Consider the following 26617-nt stretch of genomic DNA (forward strand, 5'->3'; position numbering starts at 1 on the left):
AGAGTTCAGCAGTGTACTGGTGTTAAAAATGCCAAGCTAGAGAGCAGTATGGTTGTTAATACACCAGCCCTGGGCATGGTGCCAGAGTTTCCTCTCTTCTTTGGCCTGGGCCCATTGCAGAGTGGAGTATTGCAGCAGCTTATACAAACAGAGTTTATCTTCCCTGGAGTACAGAAAGTCTGGTATCCGGCAGAGGTCATGAGGCAAGCTGCAGAGGATGCGCAGGACTTGCGATACAGGATCCCTGTGACACAGAACAAAAGTTTATTTAGCCTGATATGAACAAACATGCTTTCTACTGTATGTTAGCTCTTTTTTTTATTTAAACAGACTGCCAAGTTTTCCGTAATAGTGGTTCTGATTCTCAGCGCATTTCCAAAGGATTTAGCCCACCATCACCTGTTGTGTATCTTAGCAGGAAATGTAGGGCTTTAAATAAATGGCACTATTCTTAACCCTCCCCCCCTTCTGCTTTTGCTTTCCACAAAGCCTGGAAATCGCAAAATCAATACATTTTGGGCATACAGCACTTAAAACTTTAAAAGTTGTACCTATTTAAGATTTAAATACATGTAAGTTTGATCACATTCCAAACAGCATTACGGGAGCTTAAGGAGACCCACGATTGTTTTTATGCTTCTGATTTGCAACATGCTAAAGGAAGTTCTCCTTTTAGGCACTTTCTGTGGGGAGGAAATGAGCCCCAAACGAAGAAAAAGCTCATGGGAGAATTTGGAGTCTACAGAGCAATACTCACAAACACAAAGATTATAAATATTCTCTCTTTCCCCATCCTTGTAACTAGCCTGCTGTAGAAAGTTGGATAAACAGAAGTCAGAACGAAATGACTTGCCTTGTAAGAAGCCCTCTAGAGACTGTTCTGCACCTTTTTTTAATTGAATGCATGTAATAATGTACATTAAATATGTATTTTAATTTTTACGTGTGTGTAATACAACACAACACAATACAATACAATACACACACACCAAAATTGGTTCAGAGGGAGTTAAGAACAGCACACAGGGTGGGGGCGTTCCATCTGGCAAGCTGTTATGCAGACAGAATGTTTCTATTAACACAGTGTTGGAAGTCCACTGGATCCATAGAACATTGCATGGAAAACCACATTTTAGGAGCAGGAAAATGGAACAGGCGAGTTTTACTAAACTTAGCAATCCCTGTGAGTAAAAGCTGTAAACTGCACTGCACACACTAATAAGGAGTGCTACGTTTAGGTATTCCCTCACTGTATTAGAACCCAGGCAGGGTACCCTAAAAGGTTCATGATTTTGGAGACAATTATCTTGGAGAATAAACTTCCATACCTTTTTGGGAAATACAGCAGGTGAGAGCCCCCCGCCGCCGCCCTCCCCCACATAGCAGATACTGTATACCTATGATTAAGGTTTATTCACTTGAATTGGGTTAGTGGACCAGCCTACAGTTAAGCCTATGGTATTATGTATATGGACCACAGTGCAATTAAATCTAGGAAATGAGAAGTCTGCCTGCTTTACTAATGTAAGTCTTGACAGCTGTTTATGCTTATTATAATTTATTGGTTTCCTTCATTTATGTAGCTGCATTCACCCAACAGTTTTATTCCATTTCCCCAAACTGTTAATTCCCAGATCATATTTGAGTTCCCACACAACATAGAAGCCATTTCCAGAAAACTAATGGAACACAACACACATTAAGTGCTCTTTCTATGTTACTTAGTTCCAGGGGAGGGGAATCCATTTATAGCCCCCCTGACCTAGAAAATCATGGAAGTGACTAAATTTGGATGAGTATACCAGCATATGGTTCTTTCCTGCTGCTTTCATGGTTGAATCATAGACAAATAGAAGCCCACATGTGTGGGAAGGGTGGTGGAGCAGTGAATGAATATTCAATGACATTCATTGTTGGGTCAAACCACAACCGGTATGAATGAAATTTAGCATGACATACAGGTATAGAGGTCATAAAGCCACAGTTCTATAACAAAACTAGTATTGCAGTCTGAAATGAACACAGGAAAGCAGGATAGAAGCACTAGCATTATAATCGGGAATTGTAGAGTTGGAAGGGACCCCAAGGATCATCTAGTCCAACCTCCCACAATGCAGGAATATGCAGCTGTCCCATACAGGGATCAAACCTGCAACCTTGACGTTATCAGCACCACACTATAACCAACTGAGCTATCCAGGTTTTATGCAATATTCATCATGTATGAGTACACCAGTAATCAAGAAAATACACGCATATGATTCATAGGGTGGCTTATTCTATTCTCTTAGTACAGTAAGTATCTTCTTTCTACCTTTTTTACCCTACTTAGTGGATAAAGATTAAGGCCACTTTCAGACACACTTCTAGCAGAACACTTGCAACAGCCCCCTACACCAGTTGGTGATTATACCAACGTCTGCCTAATTGGGTTGGCTTTGGCATGGTGTGGATTGAGATTAACCGCACTGTAAATGGAAGGGCTTCCTCCTTTCATTCGCAGAAGAGACCAGGATACAGTAGGGCTCTATGTCAGAGGAAAAGATGGAGCAATTTTTGCTAATCATGCCTGTCTCAGCACCACCCTCCAGAAATTTTCCAGAGGATTTCCCAACTCCCCATAACACCTTTTCATGAAGCACAGGGGTGTGGCAACTGGCAACAATTGCCTCCTCAACCCTTCAGCATGAGTGGAACTCTGCTCATCACAAGTCCAAATCCAGACAGTGTTAGAAACTCAGATTTGTAAGCTAGGTGCCAAATGGTTCCTTAAACCAAATTTACACTTACCAGAATGTCTAGTTGCCACTTTAGGGCAAGATGGATCTAAAGTCTTATTTTTCAAATGAGGGACTGACTCTGATTGATTCTCAGTTAAAACACCCGGCTAGCTCAGATGACAAACTTGAGCTAGGTTAGGAACTTTGAGAACTTAAAGAAAAGTAGTCAGTTTATCCAGGGGCAGTCCACATATATATGGCCTGTTCCTACCTCTTTTTCTAAATGGTGACACAGTCCATTTATAACGTACGAATATTCTTCACAACTACGACCATAGTGGTGGGGTGGGGTAAGCAAAGACAAGCTGCAACATTTAACTATAACGTTACTCACTGTTCCTGCCCAGAAAAAAGCATTTTGGTTCCTGAAATTCATTCTGATTGTGCAGATCCTACAGGATGTGGTATTGGTGTGTGAAAACAGTCGACATCCAATGATCTCCAGATGGCAGAGATGTCGGGTACCATGCTAATGCCCAGGCATCTTCACTTGTTCGCAGGTGGCTAATAAAGTCAGGTGCAAAATGCACTTGGCGCCTGGCTAATTTCAAACACGGAATCCAGACCATTGGTGATCAGCATCCATGCAGAACATGAATTTTATGGGAGATTACTATTTCCTGCATAGTTGCTGGCACATGGTCATGGCAGCTGCAGCAGGCACAGCTCTTTACAGCAGGGAAAGAGAACCTGTGACTCCCCAGTTGTCGTTTGGCTCAAATTCCAGTCACTCCTGGCTAGCCTTGCCAGTTATAAAGGGTAGGAGCTGTAGCCCAGCTGCCTTTAGCACATCTGTGAGAGTTGCTGCAGCTATACTAGCAGAGGACCTGACATGTAAAGGAATTCAAGACCAATTGCTCTGCAAGAAATAAGACTCTCAAAAAAGGGCATGTCTCCTAATTGCTTAAGGAGTTCACTATGAACAGCTAAACTCACAAAAACAAAATAACTAAAGGATCAAAATGCTGCCACATAGCTATGCCTCCTTGTGTGCAACAGATAATAAGGGTTTTCAATTGTAAAAACAAGTCATGTATTTATTTCCTCCACATTTTGCACAGTAACAGCAGATGAAAGAGACCATATCAGTCCTTGAAAGCTGAATGCAAACTGAAAAACCTCAGGTGAAAGGTTTCATATCTGCCTTTCAGAGGTAACAATCCTGCAGCTACTTAAAAATCTGAATAACACAAAGAGCCAAATGAGGTAAAATGCTCATAAAATGTAGCTCAATGCCAAGCTTTTCATTTAGGACACTGGGATGAGCTGTGTTTAATCCTTCTATTCAAAAGACCTAATGGTGCAACAGCTGAGTGTCCAATCAAACCTGCAGGAAATTCATCTTTCAGTGGCAAACACTTTGAAACCATCAGTTCCATGCTGGCATTTCAGACACATTGAACAACAAATGCAGCAGTGGTAACTCACTAATCTGCCATCTAATGTCACTTTTATCATCCATTACCATAAACTGAACAGCTCATCTAGAAACATCTCATAGAAACAAATTATCACAAGCGAAACCTTTTGCATTTCACAGGACAATGATATGGCACATAGTGTCTATGGTCACGACAACTAACAAAACTTTCCAATGTCTGGTGGAACAATTGGCATCTTCCCACACAAGCTGCAATCCAGTGCACACTTACCTGGAAGCCCCACTGAATTCAGTGGGACTTGCTTCTGCATAAATGTGACTAGGATAGTAGCTCAACCAACCTGTCATTAAATGTGTCTGCTCATTTAATACCTTCCTTGAGAGACTATGGAGTCTTCAGTGCCTCTGGGTTAGTCCCCTGATCTGTTTTCCCAATGCTGTTATTTCTAGAAAAAACTAATTCCTAGGAGTGCCTCTAGGCTAAACAATAGTTTAAAAAGGGAGGAAGTTTCTTCCTTTCATTTCTTCTTTCTCTCTTTTTTGTAGCATAGCACCAAACAACACGTTCAGGTTGCAGAAACCAGAAATCACATACGTTGGAGTTTTCTTGATTTCTGTCAAGTTAGCACACTGAGTTGGGTCCACACAAAGTTAGCTGCTCTTGGGACTTATTGTCATCAGTATGAGAAGTTAGTAATGATTTAACTTAAAACTCATAGATTGCAATGGAAGCTAAATGCAACTGACTTAGTTTAGTTCCAAGCCACTGGAATTGCAGATGCCAAGATTGTTTGCATCTAAAAAGCCCTAATTTGTGCTCCCACCTGAAATATCACTAAAAACCTGAAAGCTAGATGTGCCAGTTCCAAAGTTATGCAACTTCCTCCCCCAAGGATGCATCTAACACCTTCATTATGCAATCCACGTCATATGCTGCAGATGCCCTGAAACTTCATTGTGAATGGTGGGCAAGAAATTGAAACTATAAAAGAATACCGACCAATAACTTTTCATAAATTACCTGTGTTGTGAAATAAATTTTAGCTCATGGAAGTTGGGCTTCACTAGTGATTGAATGATAATCAGTGTGTACTATGTTTCTCCTTAACTACATTTCTAAAAAAGCAAGAACTGTTTTTAACCAAATGGTGCTATCCTAATACTAGGGAAAAGGTGAGGACTGGATTCCTAACAGGAGCTAACCAATCTTTGTATTCTTGACTTGGAATTCGATGAACATCCTTTGGCTTTGATAGTTTTGCATTGCTTATACTACAAATAAATTTCTACTCAGAAAGGAATCTGTCACTCTGTAGCTAGTCTACTGGATGTGTTGAAATGACACAGTGACCCATTCGTAATCAACCGTTGAATATATGTCATGGAATATTTTCCCTCTGTTCTGGCCTAGCCAGTCTCCATCTGTGGCCAAGAAACAGGTTAGCCATACAAAGACCAAGTCACCAAGTAGATTCTAGTTTCCAATGTCTACCGGTTTCCTTTATCCCTCTTGCTTTGTGGTCATTATCCTTTTATGAACATAAAGCCAATTCATGAAACACTCTCTCCATTATGTATTGCACTGGTGACAGCTCATTTAGGAATATAAAATGGGTGGCAGAATCTTTTGTTGGGAACTTCTGCACCAGGTGATACCAAAAAGCAATCCGTGTCTAAATGAGAACTAATTTGAACCAAATAATTATGCTATATATAGATAACTGCACCATATAATGCAATAAAACGGTTAGCACATTTGCAAAGCTAATGAGTCCAGTACGGTTTCAAATTGGATGGGGACCATTTGTTGAGGTCCCTGCATTGCAGTGAGTTGGACTATATGACCCTTGGGATTCCTTCCAACTCTACAATTCTATGATCCTATGATAATATACAGCCTCCATCATTCCTCCATAAAACTCAATGAACCTCCGGGTGGGATTGTGCCCTGTGTTCCACTCCAGGACAACCCCACCAACAGAAATGTATTTTTATTTTTTATTTTTGGAAGCTTCACCTTCCCCACTGGCAGACTCCTCTACAGTATCTTAATTCCATTCACACACAGAATTAGTCCTTCCATTTGTGGAAGTCTAATTAGGATCCAAGCCCCAGCCTTTTTACATGGAGAAATTTTTGCATTACATTTTCTCTCTCACTCTCCCAACTCCCTCTCTCATTTGCCGACTTGGTCATAATTCATGTCAATCTCTGCTGCCTCCATTAAATTTAATTTTCAGCACATCATATAGACAGGCTAGTAATTAATAATTATTCTTTTCTTAATGATACACTTTTGTGATTTATGACTGTTTTCTCTTGGAAGTTATTCCCATTTGTTTGTTCATAAAGACAAGATTGAATACCTTGTGCGTAAACTGATAAAGGCTTTTCAGCTCACTCCTGATAAGGGTCTCCTGTAAATGGGCCCATTTATCTCTCCTTTCTCAAACTTTCTCGTGTGTGTGTGTGTGTGTGTGTGTGTGTGAGAGAGAGAGAGAGAGAGAGAGAGAGAGAGAGAGAGAGAGAGAATTTCTTTTAAAGCATTTGCTTTGATGGAAGTGTCAATCCACACTTACAAATTACCTGTTCTTTCTTCCCCTCCAGATAGCATTCCTTACCTCCTCTCAAATTACATTATGTTTAGTTCTAACTAACCAAAATTTTAATATACCGTTGCAGAACCACATTCAGATCTTTTTTAATTGCATTTATATTCCACCTTTTCGCTAAGGCACTCAAAGAACCATGGTGTACACGGTTCTCCTCCTCCTGCTGGGGGAGGCTCAGCGTAGTAGACTGAGAGGTAGTGACTATTCCAAAGTCTCTGAGTTTCATGGCTGAGTATAGATCTGAACCCTGGACTCCCAGGTGACAGAATCGTAGAGTTGTAAGAGACCTGAAGGGTCATCGTGTCCAACCCCCTGCAATGCAGAAACCTTGGCTAAAGCATCCACGACAGATGGCCATCTAACCTCTGCTTTAAAACCTCCATCCTGCTGGTAAGTCCAAGAATGTATGGACAGCATATCAAAGTTTTGTCTTTCTTATAAAATAAATGTGCTGTATGCTGATAAATTTAAGAATGTAAGGAGAGCCCTGCTGGATCAGGCCACAGACCTATCTAGTCCAGCTTTCCATTTCCCACAGTGGCTAGCTCTGGGAAGCCTACAAGCAAGCTATGAGAGGAACAGCACTCTCTGGCTGTTGTTCGCTAGCAATTCAGAGGCACAATACCTCTGATACTGGAAATAAAAGAACCTGATCAGGATTAAGAGTCATTAATCTGTCTAGTCCTCTTTTAAAGCCATCTATGTACCAATCGCAACATCCTATGGAAATGAATTCCCAAGTATTTCCTTTTGACTCTCTTGAATCTCTCCCACCCTGTAGTTTCATTAGCCAAACCCAGGTCCAAGTAGTATGAGAGGAGAGAACCTATCTACTTCCTCCACACCATGAATTATTTTACACACACATCCTTACAGTTTTTAATAAACCATAAATATTGGGACCTTTTTTATAAGGGAGTTGTCTCAGACCCTGATCACTTTGGTCATCCTTTCCCCATCTTAGCAACATCTACAATATAAAGAAAGGACCGTATCTCAGAAAGTATGTGCAGAAGAGGGCATGTTTAGCCTGGAAAAAGAGGAGATGCGATAGACATTTTCAAATATCTGAAGGGCTGTCACATGGAGGATGGAGCAAGCTTGTTTTCTCTTGCTCTGGAGAGTAGGACTTGAACCAATGGCTTCAAATTGCAGGAAAGGAGATTCCCACTAGACACACGGGAAAATTTCTGACAGTAAGAGCTGTTTGACAGTGGAACAGTCTCCCTTGGGAGGTTGTGGACTCTCTTTCCTTGGAGGTTTATAGGCAGAGGTAAGATGGCCATCTGTCATGGATGCTTTTAGCTGAGATTCCTGCATTGCAGGGGGCTGGACTAGATGACCCTTGGGATCCCTTCCAACTACCCAGAACAATGTGGAGAGGAGGAAAGGATTGTTCCACCTGGCAAGCAGAAATGCTTGCACTGACAAAATAATCATAAGAATACAATGCTGAATTCCTCCTCACAGTATTCCAAGACTTTATACAGATTTGCATAAAGGCAGTAAGATATTGCTTGTTTCATTTTCAACAATTTCCCTAATGGTCCCTGACATGGAATTGACCTTTTTAATAGCTGCCACATAGTGTTTACACTAAATAACCCCATGATCCTTTGCCTGGTCACCCAGCTCAGCCTCCAATGGTATACACGTAAAGCAATCATTCTTTTGCCCCAATGTGCAACACAGATAGTTTCCTTATATTCCCAAATAATTAATCAGGTGAGATGAAACTTTAGTACAAAATTTACATTTCTGTAAGTATTCAGTCCTGAAGATGAAGACTCTGTTTTCTGTCACCTTTTCTATTCTGATACTTTGCTCCATTATTTTAGGTCCAAATAACAGAGTAGAACAGACATATTCTCAGGTATATGACCTACAAAGAATCTTTAAAAACATTCCAAAATGACTCTGAAAAGCAGACTGTCCCTATTGGATATACAGGGTGAGTCTTTTAAAAGACACCCTGTGGAACATGTGTACTCTGTATTCACGGGGCCTCTTTTAAAGGACTCACCCTGTATATATTATTTTATTAAAAGATTTTGAAACAACACCCTTCATAAATTAGTAATCAAGGTAGTGTAAAAGTAAGACCAAAGAGATCATAACTATGTAGACACAACCATAAAATAGAGTAAGTGATATGTCCTCCTTTTACAAATATATTTTCATAACCTTTGCTATAGCATTTCTCACAAGAATCCCTGTCTATCGTTGTTGACAAGTCAGAGGAAGCACTGTTTTCATATATTTTATCCAATGGAATTCAAAATGTATTAGACGTGGGGGTGATGCGGTAGCATTGTGCATAAAAAGCAGCACACTGTTTAATCTGTATAATGTTTCACTAAATTATTACCATTCTGCTTTAAGAGTGAGGTGCTTCTAGTAACTCTTTAACATGCTTTCCTTATGTACACAAACGGAGTAATCCGTCAAATAATCTGTTTTGGCAGGAGGAAATTTTATGAGATAAGATGCTACATTCCTCTAAGGGCTGATTTATGCAAGGGCTGATTATGTGGCAAGCATTCCTGTTGTGTGTACACTGATGATTGCACTGCCTAACACCATAAGCAGTAAACAAAATGTACACATCTCCAAAATGTCAGGGGTAAGCAGTGAATAATCCCCAGGATGCTGCTGTGGGACAGGAGTGTTTTAAGATATTTGTCTTCCCTTCACGAGTTTACTGTATAGTGTTCAGCACTGCTAACATGGCTGTGCAAGAGCATCTTGTGTGGAATGAGCACGTACATATTCTACATGAGATGCTCTTACACACCCATATACAGTATTCCTATAGGCATAAAAAAAATGTAAGGCTGTCACCACACAGCTCACAATGGAGGGTTGTGTTGTTTTTTTGCCGCACTACTAGATTTGCATAAAGTCAGCAGGAGCAGAGGATAAAAGAGATGGCAGGTTGCGCAACAGCAGAGCCCATGTGATGGGAGAGAGAAGAGAGATCACTGAAAATGAAAAGGTGGTGGTTTAGAACAGCAGCAGAATAAAGCAGAGATGGAAGGAGACAGAGGAGATTGGTGGTTTTAAACAGCAGAGATTTAAATAAAGCAGTGATGGAGCAACACTGAGAGGGGAAAAACTTTTGAAACAATGAGAGAGATTTGAGTGAGCAGGAGGTGACACGGGGGGGGAAAGGGAAAATGTTTTCATACAGCAAGAAGAGAGTTTTAAAAGTCTCCGTTAGTGTTTTTTATATATCTTAGTTTCTGTGTTGTACCTCTTTCTGCTATTCCACCTTAAAACTGGTTTTTGCTTTGTTGTTTTTTAAAAAGCCCACAACCCTTCAGCATCTCTCTGTCTTTGCTTTACTTCAATTTCCACCATTATTTTAATCTAAGTGTGCCTCCACCTCTGCTTTACTCAAACTTATGCCGTTGTTTGAGCAAAGCAAGAAGAACAGAATGCCGAAAAGAAAAGAAAAATGGCTGTCCTGAACTTCTCCCTCTTCATCAACTGCCTCATGTGAGAAAGATAAAAGTTGCAGGAAAGGGGGAAGGAAGGAGATATTGGAATTGGGTTGAAGATTAAAGTAGGGGTGTGGAATGGCCCAAAGAACAGGAAGGAGTGGAGGCTTGATAATTGGGAAGATGAACAGAGTGCTTAGTCTTTGCATTGTGTGGGAGGGAAGAAGATGCAGGAGCTCAACATGAGGGTGGTTTGTATGCAGGGAGGGGGGGAGAGTCTTAAAAAAAACCAGCTAAAGTCTATGTTGTCTGACTATCTCCTTCCCAAACTTTCAAGCAAACCACATATGGCACTGTCTTACAGATACATATATGGCTCACAGTGTACAACTCAATGCCACAGATAAATGGCTGTATCCATGATATTCCTAATGCAGTTGTAGGTTGGGCTACTGCCGCATTTCTACTTTATAATGAGATCCAGCTTTGGAGACAGTGTGGGGATTGGCATGCTCTTTTTATCTGTTGAGTCACTGAAGCAAAGTTTAGGCGTGTTGTTTTTCTCAGTTGTTCTTAAGCCTTCTTGTAAATGGTATACGGAAACATTTTAATGTGCAATCTGGATCCATACCCTGATTTTCTAATAACGTTTAGGAAATTTGGAATATGCCATTCAGGTACGCATTCAATTAACCTTCCTGCTACACAGATTATTCCTCCTTTCCCCTTCCATGGTTTTCTTTAACTGCGGTGTACCTTTACGTCTAAATCAGTGCACTAGCAAGGATTGCTCTCATCACCAGATTTGCAAACCTCAGTGATTGGTATTGGGTGTGTGTGTGGGTGTGTGTATAGAATCTTGTTATAGTTAATCTAAGCACATATGCATATTTAAAACAACACTGAAGTTAAAACAACAATGGAAGGATGGAATTTATGTAGGAAAGGCTATGTGAGCCCATAACAAAATGTCTGAGCATCAAGACTGAGAATATGACATTGACATCTACAGCCACCATAGTTTTATGAGACAGCTTCCTTATATCATTGTTTTGTCTGCAAACAGCACCCTACCGCTGATTGTTTGAAGTGCTTTCAGTTCTTTTTGACAGCATCATTAGCAGTAATAGCACTATAAAATTTCTAGCTCTTTGGTGTTTTGGGTTTAGCAGTGGATAAGAATACTCAGATGCTTGCTCAGAGATCGTACCAATAAAATGTAAAGGATTGCTGGCATTAAATCCACTTGTCATTATAATAAACTTTTAGAAGGGAAGGGGTGTGTAATGCATAGATCTGGGTAGGTCACTGCAAATGTTCTGGAATGTATTCATTTATATGTGAAATTTAAACCACACTCTAGTAGTCTGGAAGCTTAGAACTGAACTGCTAAGATAGCAGCCTGTGGGCACCATATCTGATCATTGTATCCCCTCAGAACAAGTCCAAGAAATGGAAAAACATAAAAAGCTATTGTCCATATCATTGTGAGAAATTAAAGTCGCTCAACCAGAAATTGCAACTTCCTTTTAAAATAATCCATCAAATTTTGCATTTTTATTCTTTTCATGTTTTTTTCCAAATCATAAACTACTTCAAGTCAACTTCTAGCTCCATCACTGCTTTACTGTGTTTAAAAGTACTAAAAAAAAGCAATTTATTATAAGCTCTCCATGGTTTCACCTTATCTAATGCACTTAATTTAGTTCATCTCCTGCTTCCTTTGTAGTGTTACAGGCAAACGTAAGATTGGAAGCAATTTATTAATAAGAGAACATGCCCTACAGCTTTAGCATCTGAAAACACTTCCTGAATGGTAATATATCTGAAGCTCTGAATTTATAGCATATAGTGAAAGTTAATAACATATACCATAATTCTTTTATTGCATGCAGCCTTGTTTATCATCAACAGAAAGGAGCTGGGTGCTTCAGATATGGGCAACTATAAAGTTATTCCAGACAAACACTGACAGTAAGGAACTGGCTGCAATGCCTCTACAGTGGTACCTTGGGTTAAGAACTTAATTCATTCTGGAGGTCTGTTCTTAACCTGAAACTGTTCTTAACCTGAGGTACCACTTTAGCTAATGGGACCTCCCGCTGTCACCGCCGCGTGATTTCTGTTCTCATCCTGAAGTAAAGTTCTTAACCTGAGGTACTATTTCTGGGTTAGCGGAGTTTGTAACCTGAAGCATCTGTAACCTAAAGCGTCTGTAACCTGAGGTACCACTGTACTTGGTGCAGATGTCCAGGGGCCAATGTCCCTGCTTCTCCCTCTGGGAAGCCTATTTCATTAATAACTTATTGGAAGAGATGCACATCTCCTCATCCTTTCTTGTTAAGCCTTACCACTCCAGTACGATTGAGTATCCTGTCCAAACGTATTTTAAACTGTGTAATGTGGAATGCATGCCCCATTATTTTTAAAAGGACTGTATTAAAGAGAGGATTGTACTTCTAAGTACAAAAAAGCCCTCTTACCAGTGCAGACTCCTGGGACGTACCCTCCCCCCGGTAGATTTACATCTATTTCATTTTTATATATTAATTTTCATGCCACCCTTCATCTGAGGATCACAGCACGGTTTACAATATCTACAACACACAGTATTTAATACAGAGTTTAAAAGTGAATGTGCGCCACAGGCACATTAGTGTGAGGTCCTCCCGAGAAACTATTCTGATCCCCCGCCCAGCCCCCACCCATTGATTTGGTGGCAATGGTGAAAAGAAAAACCACAGCACTGAAGTAGGTGGACACAAAGATGTGGATACAAAGAACCATCTCTAAAACCATCATGTCAATCATTTGATGAGGTCAGAAAAATAAACCTTTCTCAACTGATCAGAGGCGTCCTTAGGCGTCCTTGTGCCCTTGGCAAGAAGATATATTGACGCTGCCCCTCAGGCTCTTGGCAATCGCTGTCCATCTCCCCCCCCCCCCACAAGCCCCTTCTAATAGCGCCAACCAGAGGTGCCCAGAAGTGTCTGCGGGGGGCCTGGTGTGGCCCCCAGAGAAGTTGAGGAGAAGCTGGGGGAGCACATGGACAGGCTCCTAGCCACTCTGAGCCACAGTCGAAAGGTGTGATTTGGCAGGAGCCAACCTGCGACTGATCTACTCAGGAGGGGGAAACTGTGTGCCATTGTGTACAAATAAATGAGGTTGTGGGAGAGCCACTTCCCCCAAGGATTGGCTGAATAAAGTCCTTGGGCCAAAAAGATATTAGCCACCCCACTGTACATTATTGGAGTGTTAAGAGTCAATTTTACTTTCTCCACTGACCTCTTATGAGCAACATGTTATAAACAGGATTGAATCTTTTAAAAATGTGGAGAACGAACAGCCATGTTACAGACCATGCTGCCTTTCACTGGATACCAAAGATAAAGCAATTAAGCTCTGAATATTAATGACTGGAAGGTTCTCACATATGTTGAAATTTTTCAGTTTTTAAAATGTCGTCAATATGCAAATGCGAGTAATATACAATTTTTCAGCCTTTCTTAACTAAACAGGGGGGAAATGTGCACCTTTAACATTGATGCAACTAGTATGTCACCATTTTCTGTGAGAGGCTCCTCTACCTTTGACAGGTGGGTGAAAAACAAAAACTCAGCAATTGTTTTGTACTGCAGCTGTACTGTAGTAAAAGCTTCACTAGATACATATATATTTGCTCATCATGGCCACAGCAAGGCAAAACTGAATGCGACAGCCGTTGAATCACACATGCAGCAGATCAATGAGTTAAATAATTAAGGGGAACTTTTTCAAAATTAGTTTTTCTCTTGGTTTCTGATAATTAGTACAAAAATAACTTGTTTTGCAGAGCTTTAAAAACAGCATTTATTAATCTGCACTGTACCCAGTTTCCTAACATACTAGCTGAAGTGCACAATTACAGTAATTGCTTTAATTGCACTGCAGCATTTTATACAACCTTGCATGCACAGGAAAATGCCACTGTAAACTGAACAAATTATTTTAAAAATCCCAAACATTTTATTTAAGGGAATCATGTGAATTCTACTGGTGAATTCAGTTGCAGCAGAAATTCAGCTCTCTGGACAGTTTGACATTATGGCTTCTAGTTTTTCACTTCATTATTTTCTTTTTTTTAAAAAGTAAAGTATTTAAGCCCAAGCCCATACCACTATTTTTCAGGTTCTCTTACAAATGGTATAACACAGCTTATACCAGAAGAATGGAGTAGAAACAATGGGAAATACGTGCTTAAAAGCTGCATAACAGTAAAAGTTCAGAAACCATATATATATATATGCTTTGCACTCCATGCTGGGATGAAGCAAAACACTGTATATTGATGGCAACCACTAACTACCACCAGCTTTGTTGCTGAATGCTTTCCTTAATTAGCGATAAATATTTGTCACAATTACAAAAGCTAGTTTGCACTGCGTTTCTTGAGCCACAGAAATTGCATTGACAGCATTTTTTCAGGCATGCCTACTTATAAGTACTGTATTTTGCACCCCATAGGTGCGGGGCTGAAAGAACCAGGTCGGGGAACAGCGGGAAGGCGCGCTCCGCCTCCCCGCTGTCCCCCGAGCTTGTGGGGCTGGCGATGGGGAGAAGTGCGCTGAGCCCGGGACTGGAGGCAGCTCTGCGCAGCCATCGGGAGCCAGGCGTGACTTTGCGCCGGGCTCCCAATGGCTGCACAGAGCTGCGCTCAGCCCGGGACTGCAGACAGCTCTGCGCAGCCATCGGCAGCCAGGCGCAAAGTGGCGCCGGTCTCCCGAGGGTTGCACAGAGCTTCCTGCACTGACCCCTCTCGCTCTCCAGGCTTCAGCGAAAGCCTGCATTCGCCCCACAGGACGCACACACATTTCCCCTTCATTTTTGGAGGGGAAAAAGTGCGTCCTATAGGGCGAAAAATACAGTAAGTCCTACTCAATTCAATGGCACTAACCTCCAGGAAAGTGTATATAGAATTGTAGCCTACGTCTGAATTCTTGCACCCTTTTGCTATTCTGATCATGCATTTCACTAACAGAGAGAACTTCCTTGTACTTGTATGGTAGCAGGTGGTGTATTTATATTTTATTTATCATTAGTTCACTTATTTCTTATTCAAAGCAGCATACAAAGGATTCCCTTATGCCCAGACTTGAGCCCTCCTTACCTTACATGTAACAGTACATGCTTGTGTGACTGAAGTTATTAAATTTGCCTTGAAATCTAAGCAGCTTTGAAGGCAAGTTCTCACATTTTGAAAATATCATTGTCAGCTAGCAAAGTTTTATTAAAATGTCATTAAAATACGCAACTCTAAACTCACTTGGAACCAATTCCCGTTGAGTTCAATGGAATCACTTCAAAATATACCTAGCTAGAATTTGACTTGTGCAAGTATGTGTTCCTAGTGAAATTGGGAATGACTGTACAAGCTAGATTCCTGGTAAGATGTTCTTGTTTTATGGTCTTCTCCACTAACAGTTTCCTTGTCTCAAAGCAAAGAGGGCATTAGTCCTTAAAAAGAAACTGGTGATTTCAAATAGTTCAGCCTCAGTTTGCAACAGCCCCACTAATAATTTTATTATGTATATGCCATCCATATAACTGTTCTTACCTTGTGATGGTGCATTGGCATGCTTTACATCAGGCATCCCAACCTTCGGCCCTCCAGATGTTTTGGACTACAATTCCCATCATCTCTGACCACTTGTCCTGTTAGCTAGGGATCTTGGGAGTTGTAGGCCAAAACATCTGGAGGGCCGCAGGTTGGGGATGCCTGCTTTACATCGTTCTCAGAGTACAGTCTAAAGACACTTCATACAGCTACCTTGCTGCACCACCTAGGTATGGTCATTACCTGGATGGGTGATCCCCTTGGGGGATGCTGCCTTGAGTTGTATGATAATAAGGCAGGCAGGAGACAAATGATATATCTCTCATGGGTGCAGCTGGTGTGAGAATCAGACTATAGATTTGGAAGGGGAATTCTGTGTTTTCATTCAGCTCATTCAGCAACAGAATACCCTTATACTCACATTATTGTCCATGATTTGACTGTGTCCCTCTATTTTAAACGTACTAGATATCCTGTGCCTCTCTTACAATTTAGAATTTATTTCAGCATTCACTGCCAAAGCTACTGTTCCATTGACACTGCTTCACCTTCTTCTCTGTTCTGCTGGTTTCCTACACATATCAGTCTGAGGATTCACACATGCAAAGTATCAACCAGATTATAATCCATAACATGTCTTTACACTCAGTCACCCCATTTACCTCTCTACATGTATAATCTAAACTCCTTCATCCTCCACTATCTCTGAAAACTTTGGGTTGCGTCCAACGGCTGGCTTTAAACTGCTAAGCAGAAAGCGCTGCCACTTACGTGAGGCAGAGTATCCCATTTTTACCAATTTCCTCCACACATCTACTGCAGTCCATCACGCTCCTTATCCCATACTATTCCAGAGTGTTCCACAGCTGTCAGGAGCAGCATTGCATGGGGCAGTTTGTAGGTGGACTCAACAAAAACAAGGTGTCTCAAATTTACAGAAGTGCTTTTCGCTAGTGAAAATCTACTAGTTGTACAACCATTTCGTTCTCTTTAATTAGGCAATGAAAGTATGTTGCATTGTTTGTAGAAATGTCTACCCAGTAAGCCTGATGTGATTATTTTATGGGTTGCTTAGTATCCACACTAAATAATCTATAATTGAAGCTATTACTGTTTTTAAATTTGGATTTTCTGAAATTTCTCTATCAGTCATATGTTTTGTCTACAGACAGAATTATTCTGATTTGGATAGTGCTAGAAACTACTCTAGTAAAGGTTTGTATGTTGGCTTGTGTAACTTACAAATGGGTCTGTCTTGACCAATAATCATGTTCAATGAAGTACATTCTAATTCATTTAAAGGTAAAGGTAAAGGTACCCCTGCCCGAACGGGCCAGTCTTGACAGACTCTGGGGTTTGTGCGCCCATCTCACATCTATTGGCCGGGGGCCAGCGCTGTCCGGAGACACTTCCGGGTCACGTGGCCAGCGTGACAAAGCTGCATCTGGCGAGCCAGCGCAGCACACGGAACGCCGTTTACCTTCCCGCTGGTAAGCGGTACCTATTTATCTACTTGCACCCGGGGGTGCTTTCGAACTGCTAGGTTGGCAGGCGCTGGGACCGAGCAGCGGGAGCGCACCCCGCCGCGGAGATTCGAACCGCCGACCTTTCGATCGGCAAGCCCTAGGCGCTGAGGCTTTAGCCCACAGCGCCACCCGCGTCCCGCTCTAATTCATTTACATGGCACTTAATTATAAATTGGTTTATCATTCTTTATTAGCTAACTATGTGAGCTGAGCCACAACAATTCTGTTTCCAAATGAAGAAATGGCACCGGGAGATCTAAAATTGCCGGGGGGGGGGGGTCCCACAAGCTAAGATTTGAATCCAAGTCAAATATGCCGATATCTTCCTCTTACTCAAATATCCTAAAAGGTATCAAGATGGTGAAAAGCCAAACTACTTTATAATTACAAAAGGAACTGAAAATCATGCAGCAGGTCTTAGGATGTTGCTATATAAACCTTTTGGTGCATACACATTTAGTGTATTCAACATTATGTGTGTGGAAATCTGTTTGCACAAGAGGGTTTTCCTGACCCTTCCTCTCTGTAGCCCCCGTATCCTTCAGGGAAGAAAACCTGGTATGTGGTGCATGGGCTTCAACAACATGCAGAATCATTAAAAGTTAGTGTGATGCAGTTTGCATAAACAAGCTGCTTCCATCTGACTGTCAGCATTTCTGTCTCCAGCTGCAGCCTCTGAACCCACGCCTTTGCTAAGGATTGTCTGATCCACAGGCAAAACTTATCATGGGCCCGTGAGACTGCAATGGAGTGGGAGGGGGAATTGGGAAAGCCCATTACACACAGATAAGTCTGCCCATGTAACATGGGCGACTGTATACAGTTTTGGTTGCACTGTTGTTAAAAGGACAAGTTGAAGAAAATTAATGCAGCTTTTTGGACTACTGTTTTAAGACCTTCCCGTAAGACAAGACCGAAGAGCCTAGAACTTTGTTGTTGTTGTTGGGGGGGAGGCATACTAAGATTGGAGGATGGTATGAGAGAGATTTGCAAAACTGTGAACAACTGGGCATAGCATTAAAAAAACCCCCAAACCATTGCTTCAATACTAGGCTATAATTTGTAGTGGTTCACACAGTTCATAATTAACGCATGGGATTCACTATCACAAGATGTAGTTGTAATCACTGGTTTTGAAGAGTCACACACACACACACACACACACACACACACACACACACGTTAATGGAGAATAGTTCTATCCAGGACTGTTAGCTACAATACCTAAAATGACAGCAGGGTGCCTTCTGAGCCCCAGATAATAGAACTAAGAACAAGATGGGGGGGGGCGCGTTGAGTTTGACTTTCCAAAAACATCTCATTGGACCATCATCCATCTAATGTACAGAGTGGCCAATCTAAAAAGGCCATTCTTACGTCTTTGATCACAAGTGGGAAATCTGTGGCCCTCCAGATATTGTTGGACTACAAGTCCTATCATCCCGGATCATTGGTCATGTTGGCTGGAGCTGATGGCAGTTGGCAGTTCAACAACATCTGAGAAGTCACAGGTTCCCTATTTTATCTGGATTACGATAAAAGGGAGACTCTGGTGCACAGGTACTCTGTAACAAACAAAAAAACTCAGTACGGAAATTGACCTGCGTAGGTGTCATCGTTCCATTTAATGAATACGAACAAACGTGTGTCACATTCCCGCCATTAGCTTGTAGATAATATATATGCATGTTCAAGTGTGTGGATCCACTGGCTTACTGATTTGGACCATTAACATTGTTTCAATTAAGAAGAAGAATATTGCCTGCCCTTAACCCTAAGGTCCTAGGATGTTTGCAACAATTTAAAATACAACATTGCCTTTAAAGGAAAGTACAAAATATGTTGCACTTCACTTTGAAGTAAGATTTACAGAAACCTTAATCATGCGCACTGAGAGAAATGCATATCTTACTAAAGAAAACAACTATTAAATCTATACTAATTTGATTTTAGCTCTGGTAGTCAAAAGAAGAACCTGTAATTGCAAGATTGCAATTTTTTTATTTTATATATTGGGTTAGAAATTCAAACTTGAGTGGCTCTCTTTGAAAAAGAAATCTCTTCAGTGCTGAACAAGTGTAAAAGTAAGCAGCATTGGAAAATGGTACCGTATGTTAAATGTTGAGCTAGACATGTGCTAAAGCATAGGAATGTGGCAAATTTTTTGTACACATTTTTAAGTATCTGTAAGCAAACCAAAATCTAGCTGAACACAATCACACTAGAGGTACTGTAATTATTTGAGCCCTGAATTGTTTCACAGTACCCTGTAATCTACCATCTCTTGGATTTAGCTACTCATAACCTGATCCTAAGCACATATATGGAGCTAAGTCTTACTAGCGTGAATGAAATTTTCTTGTAAGAGTGCTCAGTATCACAACCTTGACCCCATTGATTGCAATGGGACAAAACTGATTTAAAATCAAAGTGTTGTTGCCTTGCCTATTGGGTTAACTGCAGACTGGGATGTCTTTGATATAGGTAAGAATATATAGAAATGTCATCAATCATGGGAACTCCTGATCAAAGTTACAAATATGTTTACGTATGAAATTAAGGAGACCAGTAAGATAGTATGTGTACTGCTGCTTGATATGCATAGGGAAAGTTCTGCTGTTAAGTCGGGTACTATTGTTACAACTTGGTACAAGATTCATAGGTTGAGTAATTCAAAGAAAAATATCGTTTAAAATGCCTCTCTCTTGCTGAAGCCATTACAAATCAATTTCTCTCCAGTGGGGAAAGCATATTTATGTCACTCTAAATGTTTTAAGATCCAATTAGAACGGTTCTTACTTTGAACTTAACATAGTCATGGTAGCTTTATCAATCAGTTTCAAAATCCAGTAGTAAATCTGATTTTTAAAAAACTCCAACAAATTCATCACTTTAAAAATCTAGGTATCCCAAAGGTTTAAGCAAGCCATTCCCTGATAAAGGCCTACTGCTAGCACAGATTTTTCTGCCTCGCTAACCTTCAGCTTAAAAGATTACCAAAATGGTTTCTGGGAGGCTGTTAAAAGTTTTAAATTACAAGTTGAAATAAAAATATTATGGCCAGAAGAAATAATACTCAAAAAGCACAACTAAGGAAAACACTTTAATATTTCCGCTGGGATGTTTTTTAATAGCCTTTCAGCCTCCACTCTCATTCAATCCACTGAAGTCTCTCTATATTTTTACAAAAATATGAATGTTCTGCTTTGTGTTATTGTGAGAGTCTTTAAAATTGTATTTCAGATACCTTTCCAAAATTGCTTTTAAGTTTTAAAGAGCATCATAATGGTGTTAAATTTCTCTCTAGCAGGAGGATTTCCAGGTAGTATGAGGATTAAGAGGAAATGTTTGCTCTGCGTTGTGCATTCAAATGTTTACGTGTTGAACTTGGGGATATATTTTTGTTGCACTTTCAGAGAGCAGAGACAGATCTTTTCCCACCACCACTGTCCAATTCTTTACAACTACACAGATCATTAACAGTGCATTTAGAAGATTAGTGCTTTTATTTACAGGATTTCTACCTGGAGTAGCAATGTACTGAACTGACAATTCTCACCCATTCATTTTCACAGGTTTTAAAGAGGAAACAAATTACAAAACGCTGGTCACCAATAATGGTTATTGTGGCACTTGTTTCATTTGCCACAAAAAAGGCCCAATTTACTAAACAACCATTGGTTTGTTGATGTTATTTTTATGATTAACAAACCAAATATATTGTAATTATATATTTATGTCTTCCATTATCAGGTAGGTCCCAGTGTTACTGACATGGGTACTGAAGCATTCCTAGCTCAACAGGCATAACTTGTTGATCTCCCTAGCAAATATATTCTACTCTTCCCAAGATGGATGATAATCTCCAATGTCAGTGATACACAATATTCTCTGCATCTTCTATCGTCTTGCTTTTGTATGTCCCAATTTCATCCCTCTAGAGATTTCAAAGCCAGATACGATTTCAGGAAGGGTTAGAATTAGTGGTTTTATATGGGCTTTCCCATAGCTGCCAAAGACCTTTTTCTCCCTAGGTACAATTGTAAATCCAAAACCTGTTTGATAGCAACCAGCATGGATCACATGATCTATGCTGCTTTAAAAAAATATAATCCTTCCATGTTGCATGGTTTGGTACACAGAAGAACAATTTATGTCATCAACATTTTCAGCCAACAGTTAGCTACTTTTGCAAAGCATGCCCTTTTGTGTGAAATTCTACATGGGAAATAAATGATCTAGGACCCTTATTCCCAAGACCAAAGCAGAGCCTCCTAACCTTCAGCCCATCCTATGCAATTCCATTATATTTAATGGCCGAAAGCTCAGTTCACCACATCCGCTCTCCCTAAAGATCAACCACTGGGTATGTGACTTGCTAGAGTAAATAACGACAGCTACTAATTCAATACACTTCCCTCCAACTGATGGGAGAAGGCCTGTGTAATTAACTGTAATGAGATTAAATGAACTTGTTATTAATTCCCGAGTATTCTAAAGAGGTCTGAGGCTTCAAGTGTTGTTTTACTGTAGTTTTGATAACTTATTTTAAGTAAGCTTCAGCATTTTCAATGTAAAGTGGAAGGACGAACCCTGTGACATACAGCAGAATAAATGAATGGCACTGTTAACAATTCAAATAAAAATATAGGTGTTATAAGCATGCATTTGAATTACCTATGGAGTTGAGTTAGACAGGAAATAAAATGAAAAGGGAAGAGACTTAATGAGACAGAACTGATATAGTTTACCCTACCTGTACTTTGTTCCATGACTTCCTTTTGACACATATCTTGGACATTCACAGTGCAATTCACTATGAACTCTGGGGACGAGCAATCATTATTTAGCTGAAATTCCTCACACTGATAGCACTGTATTTGCAGAGCAAATCCTAGAATAGAAAGAAACATTATTTAGCATGTGCTAAGAATAATTTTAATGCAGAAATTCTGCATTTATTTCTATAGGAATAAGCCCCATGGAACTTAATAGGACTTGTTTCATAAGCACAAAGACTTGCAGTAAGCAAGCAAGCAAGTCCCATTGATTCAGTAGCACTTTTATTTAATTTCTCTCATATACACACACATACACACACTCTCATTCATTCTCTATTTGGCTGTAACCGTTGTCCTTTTAGCTAACACCATGGTTTAAGGATATAGTATCCTTTAATAATCTTCCAACTTCATTCCACATCAGACCTTTAAACATGGGCAAAACTCATTATCAGTGTGCTTCCAAGTTTTCAAACCCTTCTGGCTTCATCAACCTAAACTGTATCCAGCAGGGGGCAGAATGAACAATAATAAGCAGTAGCAAAATTGATCTGTTTTGCTCACCATCTTGTCCTCTCTGCTTTTCCTTCTTAAAAGGTTTGGTGTAGGGTTGTGGTTTTTTTTTAAGCACTAGGCTTTTAAAAAGCAAGCAAATGCCCGAAAAAGCAAACCTCCTGATAGATGTGTTCCAGAGCTTTTCTGTGCCAAAGGGTTTACTTAACTACTAATTAATTGCAATGATTTAATTACTATTTTGCCATGCACAATTACAGCTGCAAAGCATCCTTAGCTTCCCTCTTTTATCATGCAAACGAGGGTCCTTCTGGAAGTTTAAGGCGAGGGCTGGGGAAGTTCCCCCATATTTACTGTCTGCTGGAGCTGCGCCTGAGCAAGGGCATCCATCCTAGATCGCCCAGCGCTCCTGGAGGATTTGGGTGCTACGGAAAGATCCGGACGGGATAGCTAACGCCGCCCCACACCCATTGACAGTCGAGGGCACTTGGGTGGGAAGCGGTGCTTTTAGCAATGTCTCCTTAAAATAAAGAAGTGCGATCATTGGAAGGAGCGGTTTGATCGGGCTAGCACGCAGGGAACTGGCTTCAGTGCGGTCACAGCGGAAAATCAAGCTCAGCTGGTCATTTAGCTGCCCAAGGATGCCCGAATAGTTGCCATTACTCAGCCGAGTTTCCTCCCCATTCAACTCGTGGGGCCAGGCAGTAGGTATCTGGGCTGTTGTTTTACTTAAACAGGTGCTTGCTGGCTCCTGACGGGCAGTCCTAGCGTTGTTGCTCCTTGAAGTAGTTTGCAGGGGAACTACTAACTACACTCCCCACCGAAGGACTCTGCAAGGAACACGAGGGTTGGGAGGGTAACCGTGACGCACAGACCGAGAAGAATCCTCTGTTCCGAGGGTTGCTAGTTGGCTACTAAGCGGAGGGCTTCCCGGGCAACAGCTCGCCAATGTGAATCGTCACCCCCCCCCCCGGGAAATAGGGGGAAGGAGACTCGCGGGAGCGATGGGGCGGGGGCTGCTGCTCTACGGCTTGCTGCGATCTGCCCGGGGAAGTTCCCAGGGCTTGTCTGGGAAGCTCGCCTCGGCAGCGTCCCTAAGGCAGCGCAAGTGGACTGCTCCCAGACAGATCCCAAGCGAGTTCTCCTTGGAAAGCCGAGTTTCTCTTCCAGAAACGAGCGCAGCAGGGATGAGCAAGCAAGCTTTCCTTGCTGCTGTGAGCGAGACCTCTGGAAGCGGACGGGTTCCAGAGGCGGCGATGACCACGGGTGGGCTGCGTGACCCCGCGCATTTCTCGGGAGAGGCACACAGAGGAGCCAGGGTCCGGCGGTGGCTCAAGCTGGCAGGCAGAGCTGCCGGCGAGACCGATAGCAAAAGGAGCAGCCGCCGCCGCCGCTGGCTTCTTGGCTGGCTGGGGCGGGAGCTGCAGAGTTGGTGCCAGCAGCAGCAGCAGCTGTTGAATGGCAGGCGCGAACTTTGCAGAGTGTCGACGAGGAGTCCTTGGCACCGGGCAGGCACCGATTCGAGTCGGCTACGGCGGGCGTCCCCTCTTACCTGGCGCCAGCAACAATCCCCAGAAAGTTGTCGCCACGGCGAGGAGCCACATCCTCTTGGAGCCGTCGGAGGGGCTGGCGGTGGCGGTAGGAGACGCTGGCCAAGGCACGGCAGATCTCAGCAGCAGCCGGGCGACGCCGGGAGAGCCGCGCACCTCTGCCTCGTCGGACTGGTGCGACTGCTGCAGCCGCTGCGGAGAGGAGCTCCGGGGGCAGCAGGCGACGCCTCAGCCCGCATCGCCCGCCCGAGCCCCGGCTCCCTCTCGTTCTCCCTGCGAGAGCTCCCTCCAGCCTCGCCGGAGTTGAGAGACTGAAACTACAGCGGAAGACGCCTAGCCAAGAAGAGGAGAGGGAGAGGAGGGCGGGGAGAGAGAGAGACCCACCGAATAACCCCCACCCGCCTTCCCGGGGTCACGTGGTGCCCCCTCCCCCCCTTTCCTGCAGGGGGGAAGGAGGGAGAAAGTTTATGGAGACAGGCAGAATCCTTCAGCTTGGAGAGGCGAAGGGGGAGGAGCCCCTCCCACCCGCCAAACACCTGCACGCGCCGCAGCTGCGATGTGGGAGGAGGCCGGCGGTCAGGCGCTCAGTTCCCACCTGCGGGGCTAACGCGGAAGCTCCTCCGACGCAGCCGCGTCCCCAGTTGGATTGGTATGGAAAGATCGGCACTCCTCTAACACCCAGCAGTACAATAGCCCCTTCCTGGACCAACTTTAAACAGCTGCTTATTCTTTTGCTCAGGCTTCTCTCCCCCCACCCGGGTCTTCTCTCCCTCTGTCACTCACGCTCACTTTCACGCTGTCTCCCCCTTTCATACCCTCGCCAGATTCCTCCACCGCCGCCTTAGGATGGTGTGTGGTTGTGAGACTCGCTCTCCCCCACTTGAAACAACGATCAGTTTTCCCTAAGCAGCCTTTAAAACGAATGGATGAATAAATAAAACCACACAAACGCTGTGGAGATGCAATAGTCAAAATGACTCATCGAAAGTGGATTAGTTGGCTGCTACAATCAATCAACCACTTTCAAGTAATTTTGCAATTAGTGGCTAATAGGTGGGTTTCCTCCGCTCTGATTGCCGCCACCTCCCCGCCCCTCCGCGCTTTTATGGGCGCGATTGTGGTTGTGCGAACACATTAATTGGCCGTAGACGACGTGAACTGGAACCAAGGCCGAGGGGGAGTTCGCGCTCTGAGAGCCGACGAGGCAGGGGAGCCATTCACTTACCCGCCCGCTGTAGGAGGGCCGCGGCCTGTCCCGCGCCGAAAGCGCCTTCCACCGGTGTGGTGTCTGTATTGGCGCGTCTCGTCTCCAGTGCGCCCAGGGTGGGCGACGTTTCTCCCATCCTAGACTATATACGTTGCGCTTTTGCCGCCGGTTGTAACTGCCTGAGGCACTTGGAAAAGAAAGGAGCCTCTCTCGGGCGCGGGAAAAAGGCCGCCCTTTCCATACAGAGACAACCGCGAGGGACAACCAACGGAGCCGTGCAAAGAAAGGAGCTCGTTTTGGTCTGGTCTTTTCCCAGGGCGATGCCTTCTGCACCTAAATAATCGGCACATATCAAGAAGTGGCGGCTTCAGTGCCCTGACCCCAATAGTTTCAACCTGGTGCAGGGACCGCAGGGCCGGCTCATGTTGTGGAGCAGGTGGAGAACAGCTTGAGGTTGCTGGGGATGGGTTGGGGGGTGTCTAAGGGTAGTAGGCTAATACCTCAGATGTCATGATCGCACAGGTCACAGCATAGGCGTGCACACCGGCACACATTCATCTCCATTGGAGAGGGATGTGCTTGGTGTTTATGTTCTCCTGTCTTTCATGTGGCGCTTTGGCAGCATTTGAGGCGGCAGCTTGCTGAACTGACTGCAGAGAAGAAGGTGAAGGGTGCTCTCGCGGGAGGCCGAGCGGATGCGCCAAGTCGTCTCCCGGCCAAAAGTATTTCTGTACTTTAGAGAGAGAACATACCCGACACCCTTGAGGACTAGAAACGGACTTTTAAGAAAACGAAAGAGGGATGAGTTGTAAAATGCCCCCATTCTGTGCCAGATTGCTAAATTTGCGCAAGCATCCTGATGGTGTGGATGCACGAAATGCTCACCTTAGGTGCTCCCCCCTCCCCCCGCACAAAGAGGGTGGCCTGAAGGCTACGTTATGCGTTTACTTACATAGAGGCTGTCAGGTTTTGAACCAGGAAGTCCGTGTTCAAATCTTGTCTCTGCTCTGAATTTATGCTATGTTTAACCTAAGCAGTTTCCCCTCATGCAACACGGGGGATAATAATTCTTACTTGCCATATAGGATTATTGTAAGGGTCGCAAAGCGTGAAGCGCTTTGAATACTTGACAGCGATACGCAAACATTTAATACAATTAGTTTGCACAACTCAGAGAAAAGCATCTGTTGCTGCTTTTTGTTCCCTGGATACGCGTTCCTGAAGCAGAGATGGG

General features: G+C 42.7%; 1 protein-coding gene across 2 annotated transcripts; it reads right to left on the minus strand.

Annotated features, from left to right (window-relative positions):
* On the minus strand, positions 1-26078 carry LYPD1 (LY6/PLAUR domain containing 1). Of its 2 annotated transcripts, none has more exons than XM_081200224.1 (3): positions 25402-26078; positions 22089-22226; positions 1-244 (listed from the first exon to the last, which is right to left on the minus strand). In XM_081200224.1, exons 1-3 carry the CDS (start codon positions 25517-25519, stop codon positions 6-8), a joined length of 495 nt encoding a protein of 164 aa, XP_081056350.1. In that variant the 5' UTR covers positions 25520-26078; the 3' UTR covers positions 1-5. The 2 variants fall into 2 exon arrangements, with proteins under 2 accessions (XP_081056350.1, XP_081056351.1); XM_081200225.1 differs by lacking the exon at positions 25402-26078 and adding an exon at positions 24179-24552.
* Between the last annotated feature and the right edge of the window lie 539 nt (positions 26079-26617).

Source organism: Podarcis bocagei, assembly GCF_964188305.1.
Source record: "Podarcis bocagei genome assembly, chromosome: 1".
Lineage (NCBI taxonomy): Eukaryota > Metazoa > Chordata > Lepidosauria > Squamata > Lacertidae > Podarcis > Podarcis bocagei.

Bases quoted from the DNA above. Each gene is read 5' to 3' on its own strand.
- LYPD1 (XM_081200224.1), bottom strand. From the start codon at position 25,519: ATGGGAGAAACGTCGCCCACCCTGGGCGCACTGGAGACGAGACGCGCC. The intron at 22,227-25,401 runs GTAAGTGAATGG...TTTCTATTCTAG, and splicing joins GGCCCTCCTACAGCGGGCGG to GATTTGCTCTGCAAATACAG. The intron at 245-22,088 runs GTAGGGTAAACT...TCTGTGTCACAG, and splicing joins AGTCATGGAACAAAGTACAG to GGATCCTGTATCGCAAGTCC.